Raw genomic sequence first — 24615 nt, 5'->3', positions numbered from 1 at the left:
TAATTAAAATTAAAAGCTTCTGCACATCAAAGGAAACTATAAGCAAGGTGAAAAGACAGCCTCCAGAATGGGAGAAAATAATAGCAAATGAAACAACAGACAAAGAATTCATCTCCAAAATATACAAGCAGCTCCTGCACCTCAATTCCAGAAAAATAAACGACCCAATCAAAAAATGGGCCAAAGAACTAAACAGACATTTCTCCAAAGAAGACATAAAGATGGCTAACAAACACATGAAAAAATGCTCAACATCACTCAGAGAAATGCAAATCAAAACCACAATGAGATACCATTACACACCAGTCAGAATGACTGCTATCCAAAAGTCTGCTGCTGCTGCTGCTAAGTCACTTCAGTCGTGTCCGACTCTGTGTGACCCCATAGACGGAAGCCCACCAGGGTCCCCATCCCTGGGATTCTCCAAGCAAGAACACTGGAGTGGGTTGCCATTTCCTTCTCCAAAAGTCTACATGCAATAAATGCTGGAGAGGGTGTGGAGAGAAAGGAACCCTCTTACACTGTTGGTGGGAATGCAAACTAGTACAGCCACTATGGAGAACAGTGTGGAGATTCCTTTAAAAACTGGAAAGAGAACTGCCATATGATCCAGCAATCGCACTCTTGGGCATACACACCGAGGAAACCAGAATTGAAAGAGACACATGTACTCCAATGTTCATTGCAGCACTGTTTATAATAGTAAGAACATGGAAGCAACCTAGATGTCCATCTGCAGACAAATGGATAAGAAAGCTTTGGTACATATACACAATAGAGTATTACTCAGCAATTAAAAAGAATGCATTTGAATCAGTTCTAATGAGGTGGATGAAACTGGAGCCTATTATACATAGTGAAGTAAGCCAGAAAGAAAAACAACAATACAGTATACTAATACATATATATGGAATTTAGAAAGATGCAAATGATAACCCTGTATACAAGACAGCAAAAGAGACACATGTATAGAACAGTCTTTGGGACTCTGTGGGAGAGGGTGAGGGTGGGATGATTTGGGAGAATGGCATTGAAACATGTATATTATCATATGTGAAATGAATCACCAGTTCAGGGTCAATGCTTGACACAGGATGCTCGGTGCTGGTGTGCGGGGATGACCCAGAGGGAGGATAAGGAGAGGAGGGAGGTGGGAGTGGGGTTCAGAAACGGGAACTCATATACACCCGGGGCGGATTCATGTCAATGTATGGCAAAACCAAGCAATATAATATTGTAAAATAATTAGCCTCCAATTAAATAATTAATTAATTAAAAAAAGGACACCCAGGGTGTCCCAGATTAATGGAGGGCTAAAATTAGGTTCCTTTTCCCATTACTAAAGAGCAGAATGCCTTTCTTAAAATTTACCCAGGAGTTCATCATTGAGCATTTCCTACTGTAGATATCACTACTCTCTAAAGTGGAAATGTCACTCAGAAAATCAGACATTCAGATAATTCAAAGTTTTACTGAATTTTACTAATGGACATTTGATTGTCATATCTAGGTACTCAATACAAATCAGAAAATCAAATCTTACTTTTAAAACTTAAAACTACTGCTCCTGAAACCTTAAAGAGAAGTCTTAAGTTTCTTCCAGCACTTGTTAATTTCATTCCATAACACTTGTTTTAGAGCATCTCCTTTTAATATTTTTTTATCAATCTATTGGCTGTGCCATGAGGCATGCAGGACCTTAGTTCCCTGACTAAGGATCAAACCTGTGCCCCCTGCATTGGAAGCACGGAGTTTTAACCACTGGACAACCAGGGAAGTTGACACCATCTCCTTTTTATTTTTTATTTATTTTTATTGGTCTACAGTTGCCTTACAATATTGTGTTAGTTTCTACTGTACAGCAAAGTGGGTCAGCTATACGTATACACATATATCCCCTCTTCCTTGGATTTCCTTCCCATTTAGATCACCACTGAGTAGAGGTCCCTGAGCTATACAGAGACCGCCTTCTTTTTATGCATTTATTTTTAAATTTTTATTTATCTGTTTGTTTATGGCTGTGCTGGATTTTCATTGCTGTGGGCTTTCTCTAGTTACGGCATGGGCTTTGGAGCACAGGCTCAGTAGCTGTGGCACACAGCAATGAGGGGCTTAGTTGCCCCTTGGCTTGTGGAATCTTCCTGGCCCAGGGATCAAACCCCTGTTCCCAGCATTGGCAGGCAGATTCTTAACCACTGGACCACCAGGGAAGTCCCCACCTCCTTTTTTAAAAAGAACCTAAGAGACATGTTCTTTCCCAGCTCCTCTCATTACAAAGCTTCATCTTCACCACCACAGTAAGGATTCAGTTCAGTTCAGTTACTCAGTCGTGTCCAACTCTTTGTGACCCCATGAACTGCAGCATGCCAGGCCAGTGAGGATAAATGGAAAGAAATCAGACTTCATGCCAGAAAATCCTTTCAGATCGAGACAGTGACACTTCCTATGCATTAGAGTAAATCAATGTGTCTCTAACCTTAGCTTCCTTATCTGCGAAATGAGGATCATAACACTTACCTTACAGGATTATTTTTAAAACTAAAAGATAAAATATGCAGGTGTAATTTATAAATTATAAAACACCATCAAAATGTCATCTACAAATATTACTCATCTTTAAGATGGATTGTTCATTTTTCAATGAATAATTATTGATCATTGCCACGTGGCAGACATTTTGCTAGGCTGTAATGACACACATCAATATATCATGGGCCCTAAGGAGCTTAGATTCCAGAGAGGAGGAACCATGCTCTGGGTGGAGAGAAGCATGCTCTGGGGTGGCTGTGGGTGCTAGGGAGCAGACAGGAACTCAGACTACGGTGTGGAAAGTGAGGGGCTTCAGAGGACTTCCTGAGGAGGTGACCCTGGTGCTGTCTCATTACAGATCCTAAAGCAAGACATCAAACTCTGGTCACGCCTTTGTGAGGTGGGCCTCACACTCCACAGTCCTGGGCTCCCCGCCAGTTCAGAGGTGTCACAGCCTCTTAAGGCGGAGATTCTCATCCTCAGAGTCACTGATATTTTAGGCTGGATAATGCTGTTTGGGGGTGCTTCCTGTGCCTATCATAGAGCATTCAGCAGCATCCCTGACCTCTATCTACTAGAACGCCAGTACCACCCCCTACCCTCTGCTCGGACAGTCATTTTAACTGCCAAATGGCCCCTGAGGGGCAAGATTGTCAACAGTTCAAAAATACTGCCTGAGGTCCACACTTCCATTGCAGAGGGCCCAGGTTCAATCCCTGGCAGGGGAAACAAGACCCCACGTGCTGCATGGCATGGCCAAAAAATAAAAATAAAAAATCAAGAGGTCCAGAGAGTTGTGACTCGCACAGCAAAATTGTACCTCCCTGACCTCATGCGACGAGTTGACTCACTGGAAAAGACATGCTGGGAAAGGTTGGGGGTGGGAGGAGAAGGAGACAACAGAGAATGAGATGGCTGGATGGCATCACCGACTCGATGGACATGAGTTTGAGTGAACTCCGGGAGTTGGTGATGGACAGGGAGGCCTGGCGTGCTGTGATTCATGGGGTCGCAGAGAGTCGGACACAAATGAGCGACTGAACTGAACTGAACTGAACTGAATTCAAAAGGCACTAGGGTCGGCCAGCCTGCTCACCACCACCAATTCCATCACACGTCAGCTTTGTTCGGATTGAGATTTTTGGGAAAATGCTTTGCATATTCTGTGTTCTGTAGTTTCTTATAGACATACATGACCAGATCTGGAAATTTCTCCTGAAAATACTGGGAAGGTTCTCCAATTTTTGACTTCATCCTGAAATGAAACAGAAATAGTTTGATATGCCTGCCCCAAACTGTGCATCCTCCCTTTTACAGCATATGGCCCTGGAGATTTTTTTTGCTCCCCTGGGGTCTATAGCAGAATAAACAAAGACTTTGGAATCTGACAGAGCAAGATTCCTCTCCTAACTGTTCAACTAACAGTAAATTTCAGCAACTTAAGTTTTTTTGCGCCTCAGTTTTATTATCCATAAAATAGAGATAATACAATTCTACCATCTCTTATCTACAATGCTGAAATCCAAAAGAGCCCTGAAAACTGCAAATTTTGGATGAGTCTGCAACTGAGGTTTTTGGTAACAAAAGCTAACTGAATTAACATGGGGCTACACTTACAATGTACATTTGTTTCACCCAGCCACCCAGTTTCCTGTGTTTCTTCTCGTAAGACTCGCTAGCCTTCTGTTCAGGCGAGCTCAACAAAAATAGGAAGACAAGAACCTGCTGGGAATGTCCATCATTGACTCTACGACTCTTGTGGTTGGCCTTTTCCAAACAGGAGGGAGAAATGACTTTCCCTTCATCAAAATAAGTTTTCTTCTTTCCATCGAATAGCAGATGTAAACTTAGAACCGGAATTTTAAAATTATTCTCACCTCATATATGACTTATAAGAGCGAAAACAATTCTTACTCTGCATTCTTTTGTTCATTAATGTGCTCTCCCAAATTCCGGATGAACTTCAGCAGGTCCCCGACAGTGTTCTGATAGGTATTCCCTTTTTTATAAAACGCATTCATTTTTTTCATCACATATTCGTCAACCTAAAAACATTACACAAAAATGTCGTCACAACACAAAATAAACCCTGATAGAATGTTAATACAAAATGGCAGAATACAAATTTGAATATATGCCAGAATTACCACTAATTAATAAAGCAAATTAATAGAAAATAATGGAAGTAAAAACTGTACACCATAGTGCTAATTGTGGTTGTATTTGGATGTGGGACTATAAATAACTTTAAATTTGTGTATCTGTTTCCAAGAGAATTATTTTCAAAGAAGTTAACTAACAGTAAAACACGGTTTAGGAAATGGTTGGCTACTACATGAGGAAATCTGCTCATTATACTATTCAGTACTGCTATCTGTGTGGCCACCCTTCCAAATTCATACGTGATTACGTCTCCTCTTTAAAGAGGGTGGTCCTCACGGAGACCAGGCCTTGCAGCCATTGCCATAGTGAGCGTGGCTGTTCTTCGTTTTGTTTGTAGTTACGTTTCCAAAGGTTACATGTTTCTCCTTGTCCCTAGGTGTCCCAGGGCAGCTGCTCTCTATTAGTAATGCCTTCTTCTTTGTGCTCTCACTTTTTCTTTTCATTTATTTTTTTAATTTTTAATTGGAGGATGATTGCTTTATAATATTGTGTTCGTTTCTTCCATATAGCAACATGAATCAGCCATAAGTATATACATATGTCCCCTCCCTCTTCAACCTCCCTCCCACCTCCACCCCTTCCCACCCCTCTAGGTTGTCACAGAGCACCTGGTTTGAGCTCCCTGCATCATACAGCAAATTCCCACTGGCTATCTATTTGTGCTCACCCTCTTTGTAGATAGTTCTGATATTTAGAAATAGTTTGGAGTAAGAGAATAAGATGCAACAACCATAAAGCCAGAGGGTCCCTTAGGAAGAGTAACTAGTGACTAGAAGGCTGCCAGGGTGGTACTATCAGTTCCTTGCAGAACTTACTGGGTAGCGGGAAAGGCAGATGTTAAGCCAGCAATTATGAGTGTGACCTGTGGTCTAGAGGCAGACAAGGGAAGGAAAGCAAAACGAGACCCAGAAATGAGGAGGTATGGGAGAAGCAGAGTCCTACATCAGGCCCAAGATATGGAAGATGTTGGTCCCACTCAAAGACAAGAGTTATGGATTTTTCCATAATGCTCTGCTTATGTCTCAGGGGTACCCAGCATGTATCCCACAGCCATCCCCTCTGTAGGTCTCTCAGCCACACTTGGATGCTGTACTCTGTTTTGTATATCCATGACCTTGCATGGTCCTAACACATACTGGTATTTGATAGATGTCTGCTAATTAATAATAGTGAAAGTTCTGATAGTGCCAATTAGACTGAATGAGTGATTAATTATTATGCTCCACTATAACTGCGTGTGTCCTAAGTAGCTTCAGTCATGTCTGACTCTGTACAACCCTATGAGTAGCCCGCCAGGTTCCTCTGTCCATGGGATTCTCCAGGCAAGAATATTGACATGGGTTGCCATGCCTTCCTTCAGAGGGTCTTCCCAACCCAGGCATCAAATCACATCCCTTGTGTCTCCTGCATTGGCAGGCGGGTTCTTTACTATTAGTGCCACCTAGGAAGCCCATGTTCCACTATATTGAGTTCAAGTTGGGTGGACCTTCTCTGGAAGAGAAGGAATTTGAAAGACAGTTGGTTTTTGTTTTTCTGTTTTCTCATCCAGAAAGTAAGTGTGAGTGTGTGGATGCTCAATGCTGGGCTATTCACCAACATCAGAGGCTCAATGCTGGGCTGTTCACTGGCATCAGAGGCAGCCAGTCTCCCTGGATGGAAATGCCCCCGTGGAAGTACCTCCCTTGGACTAAACTCCATTTAATCAGCTGCTCTTGTCACAGTGGAAATAGAATTATTAGTCAGACCTCACTCAGAAAATAAGGCTTGAGAGAGAGTCACAGAAGAGGAAAAGGCTTTTGGGCTGTGACAAGTCCATCCTAAAGAGGAGCCTAGACAAGCATCTCAGGAGGACCTGGCCTAGAGCAGAGACCCAGAAGAGCTGAGGGGATCTGGGATGGGAGGAAAGCGAGGAAAACCCCTCTTGCCCCTTGGTTGAACCAGGCTCATAGTATAAAAAAGTTAGGAAAACCAACATAACACACAACACAGATTCTTATTCCTGGAATAACTCCCAGACCATAGGAGTTGTTCATACCTCATTTGTCCACTGGGCAAAACTTGTGGGCAGTTCAGATGTTTCAGGTTGCAGAAGCTGGAGGATCCTGCCATCAGTATTTCGTGTTTTGATGTCAGATTCATTTCCCACATCCCGGAGGGTCCGGTAGCGGCTGAGAATGACAGAATGATCATGATCATTCCACCCTTCCCACTTTTCCCAGAAAGAGAAAACCATTAGATCTGGCATTTGATAAGAGTAGTAAAAGCACGTCTCTAAACAGTCTGCACAACAGGAGAGCTCTCGCTGTCTCTCTTTGCCCAGATCATTTCTCCATTCTTCAGTGGAGAAAATCAGACCCAGAGAAGTCAAGTCACTCCTCTGATGACATCCTCCCAGGAAATTCCAAGCTGAGAGAAAAGCCTGGGTCTGCTGGTTCCCAGCCTGACTCCTGCCCACCTCACCGTGATGGTTAATTTCATGTTAATTTCATCAACCACGCACTCAATGCTCAGATTAAATATTACTCTGCGTGTGTCTGTGGGGATGTTTCCAGAAGAGATTAGCATTTGAACCAGTGAAGCAGACAGCCCTTCCCAATGCGAGTGGGCATCATCCAATCTATGGCGGCCTGAACAGAGTGAAAGGGGAAATTTGCCCCCTCCCTGCTGATCACTTTGGCTGGGACATGGTTCTACTCCTGCCCTCAGTTCTCCAAGTTCTCAGGCCTTCAGACCTTTACTGGAATCTGCATCTTCAGCTCTCCTGGTTCCCATGCCTTTGAATTCAGACTAAATTATACAACTGACTCCTGGGTCACCAGCTTGAAGAGAGCAGATGGTGGAACTTCTCAGCCCCAGTATTGCATGAGGCATTTCCTTATTTTGTATATATACTGGGATGGTTGAAAGTTCTTTGCGGTTCTTCTGTAGTAACACGTTATGGAAAAACCCAAATGAACTTTTTGGCCAACCCAATATAAACAGCCCTGACGAAGGCACTCACCATCTCCATCCTAGAGGCCTGTAATGTACACTGTTTTCCTTACCTCTCCCAACTCCAAAAGAAGGGATGAGCCAGCAGGCCACTCAGATGGCCCTTCACATTGTCCCCAGGGACTAACAGATGCTCAGTGAGGTCCCGAGTTTCCTCATCTGGAGAATGCTCAATCAACTCTTCAGTTCTTAGATCCTTCAGCATCTCAAAAGAAACGTTTCCCTTGTTTACCACATACAGGACCAGCAGTCCCAGGGCCTGCACAGAAGCCATGAGTGAATGAAAGTCGCTCAGTCGTGTCTGACTCTCTGCAACCCCGTGCACTGTAGCCCACCAGGCTCCTCTGTCCATGGGATTCTCCAGGAAAGAATACTGGAGTGGGTTACCAATCCCTTCTCCAGGGGATCTTCCCCACCCAGGGATCAAACCCGGGTCTCCTGCATTGTAGGCAGATTCTTTACCATCTAAGCCACCAGGGAAGCCCATAAATCAAGTCAAAAGTGCTTATGAATTAGCACTCTATTTGGGGAACTTTGGAGGGCAAGGCACAGGCTATGAGCAAATGGAAAATGGGTAGAATCTCAAGGAGCCCACAGGTTGGGCATGGGCTTGGGCATGGAGAACTCTTCAAGAAAGTGTAGTTTAGGTTTATAAGGAGCAAAAGATAATCCCAGGCCAGAGCTGTCAGAGAAGACTGCTTAGAGGAAGAGGAATGTGAGCTAGACTTCGAAGTACAGATAGAATTCTTAGATAAACCAGGGAAAGGGAGAGGGTTTTAAACAAGGGGCGGGGGTGCTCAGAGTCTGGCTAGGAACAGGGACTTTGGGTTGGGCCTGTGTCAGGCAGGAGATTAAAGAGCCAGACCAGGTCCAGAAGAACACAGTGAACACCCCAGGAGTCAGGACACAGCAGGGAGGAAAGACTAGGGAGGAGACCAGCACAGGAACTTCTGCACTAAGAAAGACACCAGTCAGGGAAGGAGCTCAAATCTGGAGCCACTGAGCCAGAAAGGCCAGGCATGGATGGAGTGCTCTTACCAATTGGGTTGGAAGTTCAGCACCCTGGAGAACTCCAGGGGCCGGCTGCCCTAACGGGCCAGAGTCTATCCAGGAGCTGTGGTCTACAGAGGTTATACGTCTCCTGCTTTGTCTCCTCTCTGGGGAAACAGTTATTTAGGATCTTAACCTGTGGGGCCAAGTATAGTCTCTTTTGAACTGGGGACCAATCCCATCGTTCCCATGCGCTTCAGAGGGCCTTAGTATCTGGCCCTCCTAGGAGTTTAGCACATGCATTTGAATAGAGTGGGAAAAGAAATCTCATTTACTTTGTCTTCAGGCAGCAAATATCTCCTACAGGAATTGTGGAATTATTGTGGAGAAATCTCCTGGAGGTAATTCTTCAAGAAATGTGCCATGCTCAATGTATTTGCTATTTAGCCTGTGAGGGTAGAGAGACATCCAAAGAGATACGGAAACGGCCACAGCAAGGACCAACTCCACACCCACCCAGAGAGATGTTGTTGTCTGCAAGGGAGTGAGGGCCATGCATACCAGGGAAATGCCTTGGAACTTCTTTCTTTCCTAGGCAAAACAGGAACGTCCTTTAATTGGCCACAGGAAGTAAGATAATGAATGAATAAGGAAGTAGATGGAAGAGTAAACTGTAGAAATTACCTCTAGATCTCTCTTGATTTCCTGTGGATCTCCAGTCCCCTTGATGCTTTTATCAAAATCTGCCAGGCAAACACCATTCCTGGAATCTAAAGGAAGGTTTGTGGAGATGCATTGAAATTGCTTATTCTTGGGCAGAATGAATGGAGAGGGTAACATGGAAACTTACATTGCTGCTGCTGCTGCTGCTAAGTCACTTCAGTCGTGTCCGACTCTGTGTGACCCCATAGACGGAAGCCCAACAGGCTCCCCCGTCTCTGGGATTCTCCAGGCAAGAACACTGGAGTGGGTTGCCATTTCCTTCTCCAATGTGTGAAAGTGAAAAGTGAAAGTGAGGTCAGTCAGTCGCATCTGACCCTCAGCGACCCCACAGACTGCAGCCTACCAGGCTCCTCCATCCATGGGATTTTCTAGGCAAGAGTACTGGAGTGGCTTGCCATTGCCTTCTCCGGGAATCTTATATTACCATATGTAAAATAGATAGCCAATGGGAATTTGCTGTATCACTCAGGGAACTCAAACTGGGGCTCTGTAACAACCTAGAAAGTGGGAGTGGGTGGAGGTTCAAGAGGAGGGGACATGTATACTGTGGCTGATTCATGTTGATGTTTGTCAGAAACCAACACAATACTGTAAAACAATTATCCTTCAATTAAAAAATATATAAATATATTTTTAAAAAAGAAAATCCGCAATCCCCCCGTTATAATTAATTTACAAATATCTGTAACTCAATCAACGTACAATCCATCATCGCTGAGGAAGACAATGATGAGCTCATGTCTGCCTTGTTTACTTTTCAGAACAGTCACGTGCACTGCATTCTTTGACCTGCTGGTATCTGCCAAGAGCAAGATTTACATTTTATTCATCCCAAGCCAGGGGTTGGGGAAGCATGAGGATGAGTATAGCCAGCTCCCCCTTCATGCAATTCCTGGGGTCCTAGAGCACAGATTTGTAAAGAAGCTGCTGGCAGGAGTTAAGGTTGCGTCCTATAGCTGAAGAACAAGTGGACCCTAGAGCTGAAGGGTCCAAATCCAAGCCCACCTCAGCACAGCACTCCGTCAGATCAAGCCCACTCGCCACTGCCCACGATGACACCGTCATCTGTGACCACGAGTCAGCCACGTGCTGCTAACAAGTCGTTGCCTCCTTCCCCGCTTCAGCATCTTCCTCCCTTGAAGGAAGCCACTGAGTCCTCAAAAACAGGGATAAGAAAGGTGGGGGACAAAGTGAAAGGTGATTTGTCCTCAAAGAGGTGGCTGAAAGGAGTCTGAGAAGGAAGGCTGTGTAACCGCAGATACCAGCCAGTACAACTGTGTACTCAGAGCGCTTTCATTATGAATTTAGCCCTCAGCATTGTAGGGAAATCCACAGTCTAACAAAAATGAACCCATCAAATTGTTCAACGAATGTTTAGTGAGAGAAAAAATGATGGCAAGGAAGGAGAACACAGTCCTGGCTCTACAGAGTTTAGAGTCTCTGGGCAAGGAGACTGATAGTAAAGGAATAAATACATGGCTAAACATTAATTGCGGTTTTGAAAATGCTAGCCCAAAGTTCAGGATGCTCTAAAAGTGTACCATGAGAAGAGCTACATGGCTGCCTAGAGGAGGGGAAGTTTTCATTAAGGAAGAGATGCCTAGGGAATTTCTGGGAGACCCAGTGGTTAGGATCCCACGCTTCCAGTGTAAAGGGTATGGGTTCAATCCCTGGTCAGGGAACTAAGATCCCTCAAGCCCATGGTGAGGCAAAAAAAAAAAAGGAAGAGATGCCTAGAGAGAAAAGATGAGGAGAAATTGGATAGGCGAGTAGAACAGGGGAGAAAGGGAAGAGAGAATTCCAGATAGGAATTCATGGAGAATGCCTGGGGCGGCGAGACAGTCAGAAGGTGGCCTGTAATGAGATTGAAGGAGCAAATGGGGTGCACATCATAAATCACAGACTGTTTTCAATTATTTCGATAATTCCCTTCACTTATTTAAGCCACTTTGTGTTTTCTGCTGCTGAAATTTGAAAGGGTTTAATGGAACGCTTCACATCTCGTCTAACATTTGATTTTTTTTTCCCATGAAAAGCGAAAGTGTTAGTCACTCAGTCCTGTCTGATTCTTTGCCATCCCATGAATTGTATCCCATCTAGGCTCCTTTGTCCATGGGGTTTTCCAGGCAAAAATACTGGAGTGGGGTGCCATTTCCTTCTCCAGGGGAATCTTCCCAATCCAGGGATCGAACCCGGGTCTCCTGCATCGCAGGCAGTTTCTTTACCATCTGAGCCCAATTTTTTATCTTTAGTTTCAACAGACATTGTTAAAGTGCTATAAAAATTTTACAGCCTATGCCCAGTTTCTGTATACAGCATCAGGAGGGACTTTGGCCCTGCTGACACCTGACTTGGTGCCAGTGGAACTGGTTTCACACTTCTGGCCTCCAGAACCATGGGAGATCAAATTCCTATTGTTTTAAGGTACCAAGTTTGTGACAATTTCTTTCAACAGCCATGGGAAAGTTATACACTTGGTTATAGTTCTGTTTCTTTGGGTATAAATTCTCCTGTTTCATGCCTCTCTTTCATGGTATTGAGAGGGTAACAGGCAGGAAGGCCAGGGCTTTCGAAACGGAGGAAATAGGCTGCAAGTGTCAGACATTTTTTATCTCTCTTAAGTGGCAGGAGGAAACAAGCTAAAAGTGTTAAGATTTTTTCCCCTTCTCTATACAAATTTTAAAAGAGGTTTCTCTTAAAATTCTGTGTTGCCATGATGACACCTAGCTCCACCTGAACTTCAGTTCAGTTCGGTCGCTCCGTTGTGTCTGACTCTTTGAGACCCCATGGACTGCAGCACACCAGGCCTGTCTATCACCAACTCCCGGAGTTTACTCAAACCCATGTCCATTGAGCCGGTGATGCCATACAACCATCTCATCCTCTGTCGTCCCCTTCTCCTCCCACCTTCAATCTTTCCCGGCATCAGGGTCTTTTCAAATGAGTCAGTTCTTCACATCAGGTGGCCAAACTATTGGAATTTAAGCTTCAGCATTAGTCCTTCTAACGAATATTCAGGACTGATTTCCTTCAGGATTGACTGGTTGGATCTCCTTGCAGTCCAAGGGACTCTCAAGAGTCTTCTCCAACACCACAGTTCAAAAGCATCAATTCTTTGATGCTCAGCTTTCTTTATAGTCCAACTCTCACATCCATACATCACCACTGGAAAAACCATAGCCTTGACTAGATGCATCTTTGTTGACAAAGTAATGTCTCTGCTTTTTAATATGCTGTCTATGTTGGTCATAACTTTCCTTCCAAGGAGTAAGCGTCTTTTAATGTCATGGCTGCAGTCACCATCCGCAGTGATTTTGGAGCTCAAAAAATAAAGTCTGTCACTGTTTCCACTGTTTCCCCATCTATTTCCCATGAAGTGATGGGACCAGATGCCATGATCTTCGTTTTCTGAATGCTGAGCTTTAAGCCAACTTTTTCACTCTCCTCTTTCACTTTCATCCAGAGACTCTTTAGTTCTTCTTCACTTTCTGCCATAAGGGTGGTGTCATCTGCATGTCTGAGGTTATTGATATTTCTCCTGGCAATCTTGATTCCAGCTTGTGCTTCCTCCAGCCCAGCGTTTCTGAACTTAACTTTTCTCAAACCCTGAGCTAACCAATGCATTTTTCTTATGGAAATATTTGTCTTCAGTTCAGTTCAGTTCAGTTCACTCAGTCATGTCCGACTTTTTGCGACCCCATGAATCATAGCACACCAGGCCTCCCTGTCCATCACCAACTCCCGGAGTTCACTCAGACTCATGTCCATCGAGTCGGTGATGCCATCCAGCCATCTCATTCTCTGTCGTCCCCTTCTCCTCCCGCCCCCAATCCCTCCCAGTATCAGAGTCTTTTCCAGTGAATCAACTCTTCGCATGAGGTGGCCAAAGTATTGCAGTTTCAGCTTTAACATCAGTCCTTCCAATGAACACCCAGGATTGATCTCCTTTAGAATGGATTGGTTGGATTTCCTTGCAGTCCAAGGGACTCTCAAGAGTCTTCTCCAGCACCACAGTTCAAAAGCATCATTTCTTCGGCGATCAGCTTTCTTCACAGTCCAACTCTCACATCCATACATGACCACGGGAAAAACCATAGCCTTGACTAGACGGACCCTGGTTGGCAAAGTAATGTCTCTGCTTTTTAATATGCTGTCTAGGTTGGTCATAACTTTCCTTCCAAGGAGTAAGCATCTTTTAATTTCATGGCTGCCTTAAGTGATGTTAGTGAACTATGTATTTACCCTAGACTCTGTCTTCAAGTCGGTTCCACCTAAGACTCAGAACCCATTTGACAAACCAGTGTGTTTTACCCATACATTGTTCTCCTAATCTATGTTAATGACAGTTTAGTCGCTCAGTCATGTCCGACTCTTTGTGATCCCATCGACTGTAGACTACCAGGCTCCTCTGTCCCTGGAATTTTCCAGGCAAGAGAACTGGAGTGGGTAACCATTTCCTTCTCCAGAGGATCTTCCCAACCCAGGGACTGAACCTGGGTTTCCCACATTATAGGCAGACACTTTACCATCTGAGCCACCAGAGAAGTTAATGAAACTCTATATTTTCTTGGAAACCTGCCTTTCTTGAAGATTCATGTCAATCATTTTATCACCCAGGATGACTCACCTGATGCCAGTGTTATCTCAAAATGCATGTTGTGGCTGAGGGTCCTGGTGCCAGTCTCTGAGTTTTGAGACATTTCCTTACTCTAATTAGCAGAATGCTAGTAGCTATATAACTACTAGCAGGGGGGCACTCCTTCTGCCCCCTTCTGATGTCTATGTCAGAAGCTTTCTCTATCTCTTATACTTTAATAAAGCTTTATGACACAAAAGCTCTGAGCAATCAAGCCTTGTCACTGGCCCCAGATTGAATTCTTCTCCTCCAGAGGCCAAGAATCCTGGCGTCTTTTGTGGTTCAGCAACAACCTTTCAGAATCAGCAATGCTTAGAATTTTTTTTTTTTTTTTTGCCACATTGTGTGGCATGTGGGATTTTAGTTCACCAACCAGGAATGGAACCCCGGCCCCCTGCAGTGGAAGCAGGGAGTTCCAACCGCTGAACCACCAGGGAAGTCTACCAGCAACTCTAAGTATCTTAGGTGATTTTTGACTGTATGTTTTACACTGCAGTTGAGACTCCCTGACATCCTGTGAGTTGCTTCTATTCCCAACACAGAGGAGGGATGAGAGCATTGTCAGAGCTTCTGCTTTGCATTTTTTTCAGTGAAGCTCTGGGGTAAGTGGGCCATGCCACTTAATAGTTGCTTCGGCAGACATCCTGTGTGATAACAGCTCTTTCTCTCTTTTTTTTTTTTTCTGAGTTCTTATGAGTTTTTTAAATTTATTTTTAATTGGAAGATAATTGCTTTACACTATTATGTTGGCTTCTGCCATAAAACAACGTGACTCAGTCATTAAGTATACCTGTATCCCTTCCTCTTGAATCTTACCCCATCCACCCCTCTAGCTTGTCACAGAGCACTGTGTTGAGTTCCCTGTGTTATACAGCAACTTCCCACTAGCTCTCTATTTTATTCAAGGTAATGTATGTGCTGCTTTCTCAACTCGTCCCACCCTCTCCTTGCCACCCCCCCCCCCAACCCCGCTTCAAACAATAATTGCTGAAGAGCGTGTGGAGGACAGGGAATCCTCTTGCACTCTTGGTGGGAATGTAAATTGATACAGCCACAATGGAGAACAGTATGGAGATTCCTTTAAAATCTAGGAATAAAACTACCATATAACCCAGTAATCCCACTGCTGGACACATACCCCAAGGAAAGCATAAATGAAAAAGACACATGTTCCCCAAAGTTCATCACAGCACTATTTATAATAGCTTGGACATGGAAGCAACCTAATGTCCACCAACAGATGAACGGATAAAGAAGTTGTGGTCCATATATAATGGAATATTTCTCAGCCATATAAAGGAACACATTTGAGTCTTTCTCTTGAAATCATCAGCGACTCAATGTCTCAAGCAGTCCCCCTGTCTGCAGACAGAAAGGCCTGTCATAGATGATTGGTCCCTAGGGGAGAAGGGAAGCCCAGTGTTTGATCTTCCTAATCTCCACTGAGGTAGCAATCTGCCTGCTCTCTGGTCCTTGGTTCTCTCCTGTTTCTGGCTTCCATTGCTTTTGAGTGGTGCTTTTCTGTACTCTTCCCACTTTCATGAGTAATGTTTTTCTGTGGCTCTCTGCATTTGTCCTGGGCTCCTGTGCTATTCTTCAATCCCATCCTATCTATGTTTAGTCTCTCCATGTTTTTTCAAGAATTTTGTCCTCTAAGAATTCTTTTTTTTTAATGTTGATTTTAATTACAAATTCACTTAGAAATCTTTTCCCATAATTTGAAGGGAAGAGTCTGCAGTATGTGCTAAGTTCACCACCCTGATGCAGAAATATAATCAATTCTTTATTGTTCAAGCTTAGGAATGGAAGAAGTGGTGCTAGAAATTTTGAAGAATAGGTAGTCAGTAATTATTTTTCTTTAGAATGTGATGTGTGACCCTTTCGCATCAAGATCGGCAGGTAGAATTGGGAAGGTCCTCACCCCTGAATGAACCTCAAAGACTCTTTCTCACCAGGTAGAGTTGTACATACTTCTGGCTTTTGTCCATCTCCCCAGCAAAGTTGCTTAAAACTAGGAAGGAATGTCATGAGCACCTGTCCTCAAACTAAAGCCAGATCTTATGTGTACCTATTTCTCTCTTCCAGTACCTTATATACTGCTCTCTGCCTCTAAATGCCCACACCTTCTTTTTGCCCTGGTCCTTTACACCAAGTTTAAACTCAGTACATATCTGTAGGTTAGGTATCCACTTCCACTTTAGTCTCTAGACAAGTACCTGGCCTCTGTTGGACACGTACAATGTACAGGTGACTTGTCCGTTTGACGCACAGCACTTAGACTTTGTAACAACCTTATGAAGGAGGTATTATCAGTCCCAAGTGAGGAAACCAACACTCACAGAATTAAGCAACGTGCTTGAGGTTACAAAACTACAAAGTGGTGGGACTAGGCTGCAAGGCTCCCTAAACCTGGCTGAAGCTGAGAATCCTTCTAAATTATTATTTGTTTGGCTACACTGGGTCTTCATTGCTGCAAGAGGGTTTTGTCTAGCTGTGGACAGCAGCAGTTACTCTCTAGTTTTGATTCACGGCTTTCTCATTTCGTTGACTTCTCCTGCTGTGGAGTACAGGCTCTAGAGTAAGGGCTTCAGTAGCTGTGGCACATGGGCTTAGTTGCCTGGTGACATGTGGAATCTTCCTGGACCAGGGACCCCCTGCACTGGCAGGCAGATTCTCAACCACTGGACCACCAGGGAAGTCCAAGCCGAGACTCTTACTACTGTATTACCTTGCCCCCTGGGACTTTACACTCAGCTCTGCTTGTTTCCTTGAAGGTTGTTTTCGTATATGGTTTTGGTTTACAAGAGTGCACACTGACTTGTTCAGCCTGCTTGCAGCGTGTTTCACTTGTGTCACATCTTATCCTGGATCCAAGTTTGACCTCAGTTTTGCTATTAAGTTTCACGGTAACTGAGCACACACACAGCATTCATCGTTAACTGCCACCTTGTCTGAAGAAACACACTTTCTAGATTCTCTTACTTGCAGACTACTCTAAGAATTCAAACTTCTTGGAGTTGGCTCCATCCAAGACCTACATTCATATTTGTATTTGCCAAAGGCAGCATAAGGTTAGCCTGGTATTCCATGAGCTTCTTTCACTTCCACATGGAATAATACAGGTTCTACCTGGTAGCAGGAGAAACTGCACTGTACCTACGGATTTGCTACATTCATCCTTAAACTGAACAATCCACACTGACTCTAGTTCAGTCATGAAAATATATTCTTCTGGTAAATAAAGACCCTACATTTCTAAGAGAAGACTGGGGACTCACCTATTAAGATGTTTTGTGGTTGCAGATCCCGATGAGTGTATCCAGACAGGTGTAGTTCCTCAACAGCCTTAAACAGAGATGAGAGGATGTTTCGGGCAAATTCATCTTCCTTGTCTTGCACAGCCTCTCCTCTGCGGTCGGCCAAGTGCTTCCCCAGCGTGTGCTCACACAGGGCAAGGCACACATACAGACAGCCCCCGTCACTCTCACTGCCATAGAAAGTCACCACATGACCGTTGGCTCGGTTGCTCTGCAAACAAGAGACTTCATTTTGTCCCCGTGTGCTGCCTTCATAGAACCGCTTCACGGCTACCTCTTGATCCTCATAGAACCCCAGGTAGATGCCCCCTTCAGAAGTGTCAGCGATTTTATATTCTTCATCAATAAAGATCTTGAGTTTGCCTATCATAGGGCGGTATATCCTGTGGAGATGTTTCAGGGCTTCCCCCCAACGTGAGCTCTGAGGCTTCCAGGCTTCAGCGTGAGGGCGAACGTCTTCTACGGCTCCTTGCTGGCGAAGAAACTTTGCAAGGTCAGAGTCGTAATTGCGCTTCGCTATTGCGACAAGGTCCCCGCATTTTGTGCTGGCTCCTTTGTGACACAGCAACTGGGCAATCTCCTTCAGATTGTGTTCGACAGCAAGCAGCAATGCTGTTTTACCCTCACTGTCTGTGTCATTAATCTCTATTGCTGTTTGTTCCAGAAGCATCTGCACCAGATCCAGGTTCTTCTTTTCCACTGCCAGGATCAGCGGCGTCTTCCTTCCTTCCCCCCTCACATTGACATCAACCTTACAGTCCAGCAGAAGGCGAGTAACGGCTTTCACCTTCTCATCATCAGAGTTCAGAAGAGCATAGATCAAAGCATTTCTGCCCCTATTGTCCCGGGCATTGACATCTGCCCCCATCTCTTGAAGGAGGATCTCCACGACGGCTACATGCCCTTTTTCAGCAGCATCCATGAGAGCAGTGGCCCCTCCTTTCTTAATCCTCTCTTGATCCTCCACTGTCTTTCTGTGCAAATTCACCTCTGCTCCATTGTTATACAGGAACCTTAAGGCTTCGACTTTGCCGTACACAGCAGCTTCCATGAAAGCTGTGAAGCCATTAACATCGCACTCATTGACATCTGCTACTTTGGGAAGTAATAGTTTGAGCAGCTTCACGTTTCCGACAATCCCAGCAATGATGAAGGGAGTGGCCCCATTCTTCTTCCGCAGACAAGGATCAGCACCATGACTCAGCAGAAGATCCACAATGTCCTCTCTGTCAACTTGTACTGCATTATGCAAAGGTGACCAGCCCCATTCTTCCTGGAAATTGACATCAGCCCCTCTTTCTAGCAATTGCTGGACCAACTCAATCTTTTCATCTTTAACAGCTTCAATCAACAAATCATTGTCTTCCATTGAAGCCCTCCCATTACTAGAGGGTGTGGGTCTTTCCTGAGGGTTGTTTTGGCTGTCAGTCTCCATGATGGTATATACCACTGGCTACAACTTTCTTGCCTTCTCTTTGAGAACATGGAAACTTATCTCCTTGGGATTTGATCAAAGAGACATGGAACTGTTAGAAACTCCTGTCAGGGGAAATAGGAATTGTCTGGCTACAGACCACCAGTATGAGGAGGCACAATACTCTTGGGGTCTTCTGACTTTTCACCTGGAGATGAGAGAGGTAATTTGTAGTGTTATAAGAGTGAGAAAACATCTGAATTAGAGAAATTAATTTTACTAGCAATGTTTTCAAAATACATCTATTATAGAATTTTTTATTAGAGAATATTATAAATATGTATCTTTTCATACTGTTCATGGGGTTCAAGTCTGAATATTCATTGGAAGAACTGATGCTGAAGCTCCAATACTTTGGCCACCTGATCTGAAGAGCTGACTCATTGGAAAAGACCCTGATGTTGGGAAAGATTAAAGACAGGAGGAGAAGGGGACGACAGAGGATGAGACGGTTAGACAGCATCACCAACTCAATGGACATGAATTTGAGCAAGCTCCGGGAGACAGTGAAGGACTGAGGAGTCTGGTGTGCTGCAGTCCAGGGTGTCACAAAGAGTCAGCCACAACTTAGCAACTGAACAGCAACAACAACATAAATATATGTAAATTGTAAACAAGAAAAGTATTACTCTATTCTCCCACTGCTTAGAAATAGGCATAGTTAATATTTTAGTATAGTCTATAAGTTATTTTAAAAATAGTTGGGCTCATGATCTGTAACTTTGTATTGGGTTTCCTTTCATTTAATACCTTACTATAAATAATGTCCTATGTTATTACAAAGTATTTTTTAATATTTTAATAGACCATCAGAGAGGTGTTTCAGGTCCCTGCCACTGAGCAGATTTTTAAAGTAACTTTTAAACCAGAGTTTCAAAATTAGATTTTTTTTCACAATTCTAAATAATGTTGCAGCAAATTTAGCTTATTTTATCTAGTTTTCTTATCATAGATCTTATAATAGATTTCTTATGATTGATTTCAAAGAACTGAAAGACCAGTCAAAGGCTATGATTGTTTTTAAGATTCTCATCCTATTTTAATACATTTTTTTCCAATGCCATATAAACACACTCTTATTAGAAATAAATGGCCTCTTAAAAAAAAACAGAACCCTTATTTAATAAGAAAATATGTGTTTTTCGTCAATCTGCATTTCTGGTTGAGCATGCTCAGTCCATTCCTGGCTCTTTGCAAGTGCAAAAGTGTGCACTCCTATTCAAAGTAGTGTAGAGTAAGCAGCAGTCCCCAGCCTTTTTGGCACCAGGGACCAGTTTTGTGGAAGACAATTTTTCCATAGACTGGGGGTGGGGAAAGGGTGGGTTTGGAGATGATTCAGAGCATAACATTTATTGTGCACTTTATTTCTATTATCATTACATCAGATCCAACTCAAGTCATTAGATCCCAGAGGGTGGGGACTCCTGGAGGAGAAAGAACTCGAACTCCCACCTCTGCAAGATCTCAGTTTGGCCCCTGGTTGTGTAACTCTAGACTCTTCCTAATTGTGTAACCTTAGATTATTGAGTCTGAATTTTCTGTTCCCTCAAATGGGGGCAACAATAAATACAGCCCCCATATAAACTGCACTGAAGGAGGGAGAGGGGAAAATATTAGGCCTTCAATAAATGGTAGAGCTAATTACATCACTTTACGAAAAGAAAAAAAAGACTTTAACACATCCGGTTCTTCCCACCCAAGGCTTTACATGCTACACAAATAGGGAACCCAAATTCAGACTGAAATTGAAGAAAGTAGGGAAAACCACTAGACCATTCAGATATGACCTAAATCAAATCCCTTATGATTATACAGTGGAAGTGAGGAATAGATTTAACAGACTAGATCTGATAGATAGAGTGCCTGATGAACTCTGGACGGAGGTTCGTGACATTGTACAGGAGACAGGGACCAAGACCATCCCCATGGAAAAGAAAAGCAAAAAAGCAAAATGGCTGTCTGAAGAGGCCTTACAAATAGCTGTGAAAAGAAGAGAAGCGAAAAGCAAAGGAGAAAAGGAAAGATATAAGCATCTGAATGCAGAGTTCCAAAGAATAGCAAGGAGAGATAAGAAAGCCTTCGTCAGTGATCAATGCAAAGAAATAGAGGAAAACAACAGAATAGGAAAAACAAGAGATCTCTTCAAGAAAATTAGAGATGCCAAGGGAACATTTCATGCAAAGATGGGCTCAATAAAGGACAGGAATGGTATGGACCTAACAGAAGCAGAGGATATTAGAAAGAGGTGGCAAGAATACACAGAAGAAATGTACAAAAAAGATCTTCACGACCAAGATAGTCACGATAACGTGATCACTGACCTAGAGCCAGACATCTTGGAATGTGAAGTCAAGTGGGCCTTAGAAAGCATCACTACGAACAAAGCTAGTGGAGGTGATGGAATTCCAGTTGAGCTATGTCAAATCTTGAAAGATGATGCTGTGAAAGTGCTGCACTCAATATGCCAGCAAATTTGGAAAACTCAGCAGTGGCCACAGGACTGGAAAAAGTCAGTCTTCATTCCAATCTCAAAGAAAGGCAATGCTAAAGAATGCTCAAACTGCTGCACAATTGCACTCATCTCACACGCTAATAATGGCAAGCCACTCCAGTACTGTTGCCTAGAAAATCCCATGGATGGAGGAGCCTGGTAGGCTGCAGTCCATGAGGTCGCTAAGGGTTGGACACGACTGAGCGACTTCACTTTCACTTTTCACTTTCACACATTGGAGAAGGAAATGACAACCCACTCCAGTGTTCTTGCCTGGAGAATCCCAGGGACGGGGGAGCCTGGTGGGCTTCCATCTATGGGGTCACACAGAGTCGGACACGACTGAAATGACTTAGCAGCAGCAGCACACGCTAATAAAGTCATGCTTAAAATTCTCCAAGCCAGGCTTCAGCAATATGTGAACTGTGAACTCCCAGATGTTCAAGCAGGTTTTAGAAAAGACAGAGGAACCAGAGATCAAATTGCCAACATCCGCTGGATCACTGAAAGCAAGAGAAAAACATCTATTTCTGCTTCATTGACTATGCCAAAGTCTTTGACTGTGTGGATCATAATCAACTGTGGAAAATTCTGAAAGAGATGGGAATACAAGACCACCTGATCCGCCTCTTGAGAAACCTGTATTCAGGTCAGGAAGCAACAGTCAGAACTGGACATGGAACAACAGACTGGTTCCAAATAGGAAAAGGAGTACGTCAAGGCTGTATATTGTCACCTTGCTTATTTAACTTATATGCAGGGTACATCATGAGGAACGCTGGGCTGGAAGAAGCACAAGCTGGAATCAAGATTGCTGGGAGAAATATCAATAACCTCAGATATGCAGATGACACCACCCTTATGGCAGAAAGTGAAGAGGAACTCAAAAGCCTCTTGATGAAAGTGAAAGAGGAGAGTGAAAAGGTTGACTTGAAGCTCAACATTCAGAAAACAAAGATCATGGCATCTGGTCCCATCACTTCATGGGAAATAGATGGAAAAACAGTGGAAATAGTGTCAGACTTTATTTTTTGGGGCTCCAAAATCACTGCAGATGCTGATGGCAGCCATGAAATTAAAAGACGCTTACTCCTTGGAAGGAAAGTTATGACCAACCTAGATAGTATATTAAAAAGCAGAGACATTACTTTGCCAACAAAGGTCCGTCTAGTCAAGGCTATGGTTTTTCCTGTGGTCATGTATGAATCTGAGAGTTGGACTGTGAAGAAAGCTGATCACCGAAGAATTGATGCTTTTGAACTGTGGTGCTGGAGAAAACTCTTGAGAGTCCCTTGGACTGCAAGGAGATCCAACCAGCCCATTCTAAAAGAGATCAATCCTGGGTGTTCATTGGAAGGACTGATGCTAAAGCTGAAACTGCAATACTTTGGCCACCTCATGCGAAGAGTTGATTCACTGGAAAAGACTCTGATGCTGGGAAAGGTTGGGGGTGGGAGGAGAAGGGGACGACGGAGAATGAGATGGCTGGATGGCATCACCGACTCTGTGGACATGAGTTTGAGTGACTCCGGGAGTTGGTGATGGACAGGGAGGCCTGGCGTGCTGTGATTCATGGGGTCGCGGAGAGTCGGACACGACTGAGCGACTGAACTGAAATGAACTGATGAGGGGTCAGTTTAGTCCAAGTGCCCTCCATCAGATCTGAGCAACTTAGATACAATTCAGACAGCAGAGGGCAGCAAACTTACCTGAATGTTTATAGCTGCTTCTGCTACAAAAATCACAAAGCAACTATTTTTCAGCAGTCACACCTGCCTGACAGCCTCAAAGCCTCTACCCTCAGAGAGTTAACCAATATGCAGCGGAAGCACAGTCACCCAGCAATGAACTCTTTGGATCAACTGTTTGTGTAAACAACTTTAGCGACAATGAATGTGAGGTGGGCTGGAAAAGATCAAGGAAAGAAAGAAGCTCAAAGAAACCTGGAGGATTCAGGGTTTCTTCAAACTTCTTTTCTTCTCTGCTCCTTTATTTATTCCAGGAGCTTCCCCCAGCTGCTAACTTCAAAGTAATACAATCATATAAGAACACCACACCTTGGACTAATTTATGAGGAAATGCAAAAAAAAAAAATGATAGTAGTAAGACTCCACGACCTATAGCCCAGCAGACTTCTCTGTCCGTGGAATTTTCCAGGCAAGAGTACTGGGTTGCGATTTCCTGCTCCAGGGAATAATAATAATAACAATAATAAAAGAAACCCGAGTAAAACATGAGAGTAGAAAATAAAAACAGCTCAACAAAAGCCCTGCAAGAGGAGAGTCCTGCTTTCAGTTTCATTTTCCCCACACGACCAGAGGAGCCTGATAAAGAGACGCCTTGAAGAAATAGTGTGTGGATTATGACAGAACCCTGGAAATCTCAGAAGGACTCGGGTGCAAAGGGTCCCCTGGGACTGGTCGGCTGGCTCCGTGTGCTCCTTCCTCGCCCCCAGTTCCACACCCACTTCACCTCCAGTCCCCAAAGCCCGAGGAATCCTTCAAAAAAAACACCTTCTCAAGCTTCCCCAGCTCTCCTCCCTCTGCGTAACCTACCTTCTAAACGCAGATGCCTGCTCCTCAGTCAATCCTCTGGCGGCATCTAACCGTCAGACACTGCTGCGGGCTGGAAAACAGCCCCTCCTGGGGCCTGCGCCCGCGGGGCGGAGCCCGGAGAGTGACGGGAGGAGGAGGGAGCGCTGACCACGCCCACACTTGGCAGCGGCGGCATCTTTGGGCTTGCCCGGCGGCTCAAACAGTAAAGAATCTGCCTGCAATGCAGGAGACCTGGGTTCGATCCCTGGGTCGGGAAGATCCCCTGGAGGAAGAAATGGCAACCCACCCCAGTATCCTTGCCTGGAGAATCCCATGGACCAAGGAGCCCGGCGCGGGGAGCGGGCAGGGAAGCCGCATGCATCCTGCCGCTAGGCCTGCGGCCTTTCAGGTCACACCATCCAGTTCCATCCCGATCATGTTGTTCCAAATCCCATATCTTCTTAGGGGAAATGAACGGTAAATAAACATTTATTGAGCACTGACTGGGTGCCCGGCACTTTGTTTATTGCTTCACAAGAGATATGCACCCAGTCAACCCCTAACAATCCTGCTGCTGATGAAACCCAGGCTCAGGAAACCTAGGTGAGCCCAAAGCCCAAGCTCCCTCACTCACCTGGGCGCTCTGGAAATGGCACCAGGCTGGCAGTCCAGAGCTGTGGCTGTTCTGATGGGTGACCTCAGGCAGGTAGCTGAATGATGTTGGGGTACAGTGATTCATCACACAAATGTCTCATGGGGGTCTTCCT

At 44.3% G+C, this 24615-nt stretch overlaps 1 protein-coding gene across 1 annotated transcript; it reads right to left on the bottom strand.

Moving 5' to 3' along the window:
- Positions 1-775: 775 nt before the first annotated feature.
- RNASEL (ribonuclease L) lies at positions 776-23989 on the bottom strand. The gene is made up of 7 exons (XM_055419133.2): positions 23870-23989; positions 17311-18971; positions 9358-9443; positions 7737-7942; positions 6728-6860; positions 4444-4574; positions 776-3784 (listed from the first exon to the last, which is right to left on the bottom strand). The coding sequence occupies exons 2-7, from the start codon at positions 18782-18784 to the stop codon at positions 3640-3642; spliced, it is 2175 nt and encodes a 724-aa protein (XP_055275108.2). The 5' UTR covers positions 18785-18971; positions 23870-23989; the 3' UTR covers positions 776-3639.
- Between the last annotated feature and the right edge of the window lie 626 nt (positions 23990-24615).

This window comes from Moschus berezovskii, chromosome 17 (assembly GCF_049115385.1).
Source record: "Moschus berezovskii isolate FMDL1 chromosome 17, NW_MosBer_1.0, whole genome shotgun sequence".
Taxonomy (NCBI): domain Eukaryota; kingdom Metazoa; phylum Chordata; class Mammalia; order Artiodactyla; family Moschidae; genus Moschus; species Moschus berezovskii.
Note: the sequence above shows the minus strand (reverse complement) of the source record. Positions and strands in the feature narration are given on the sequence as shown.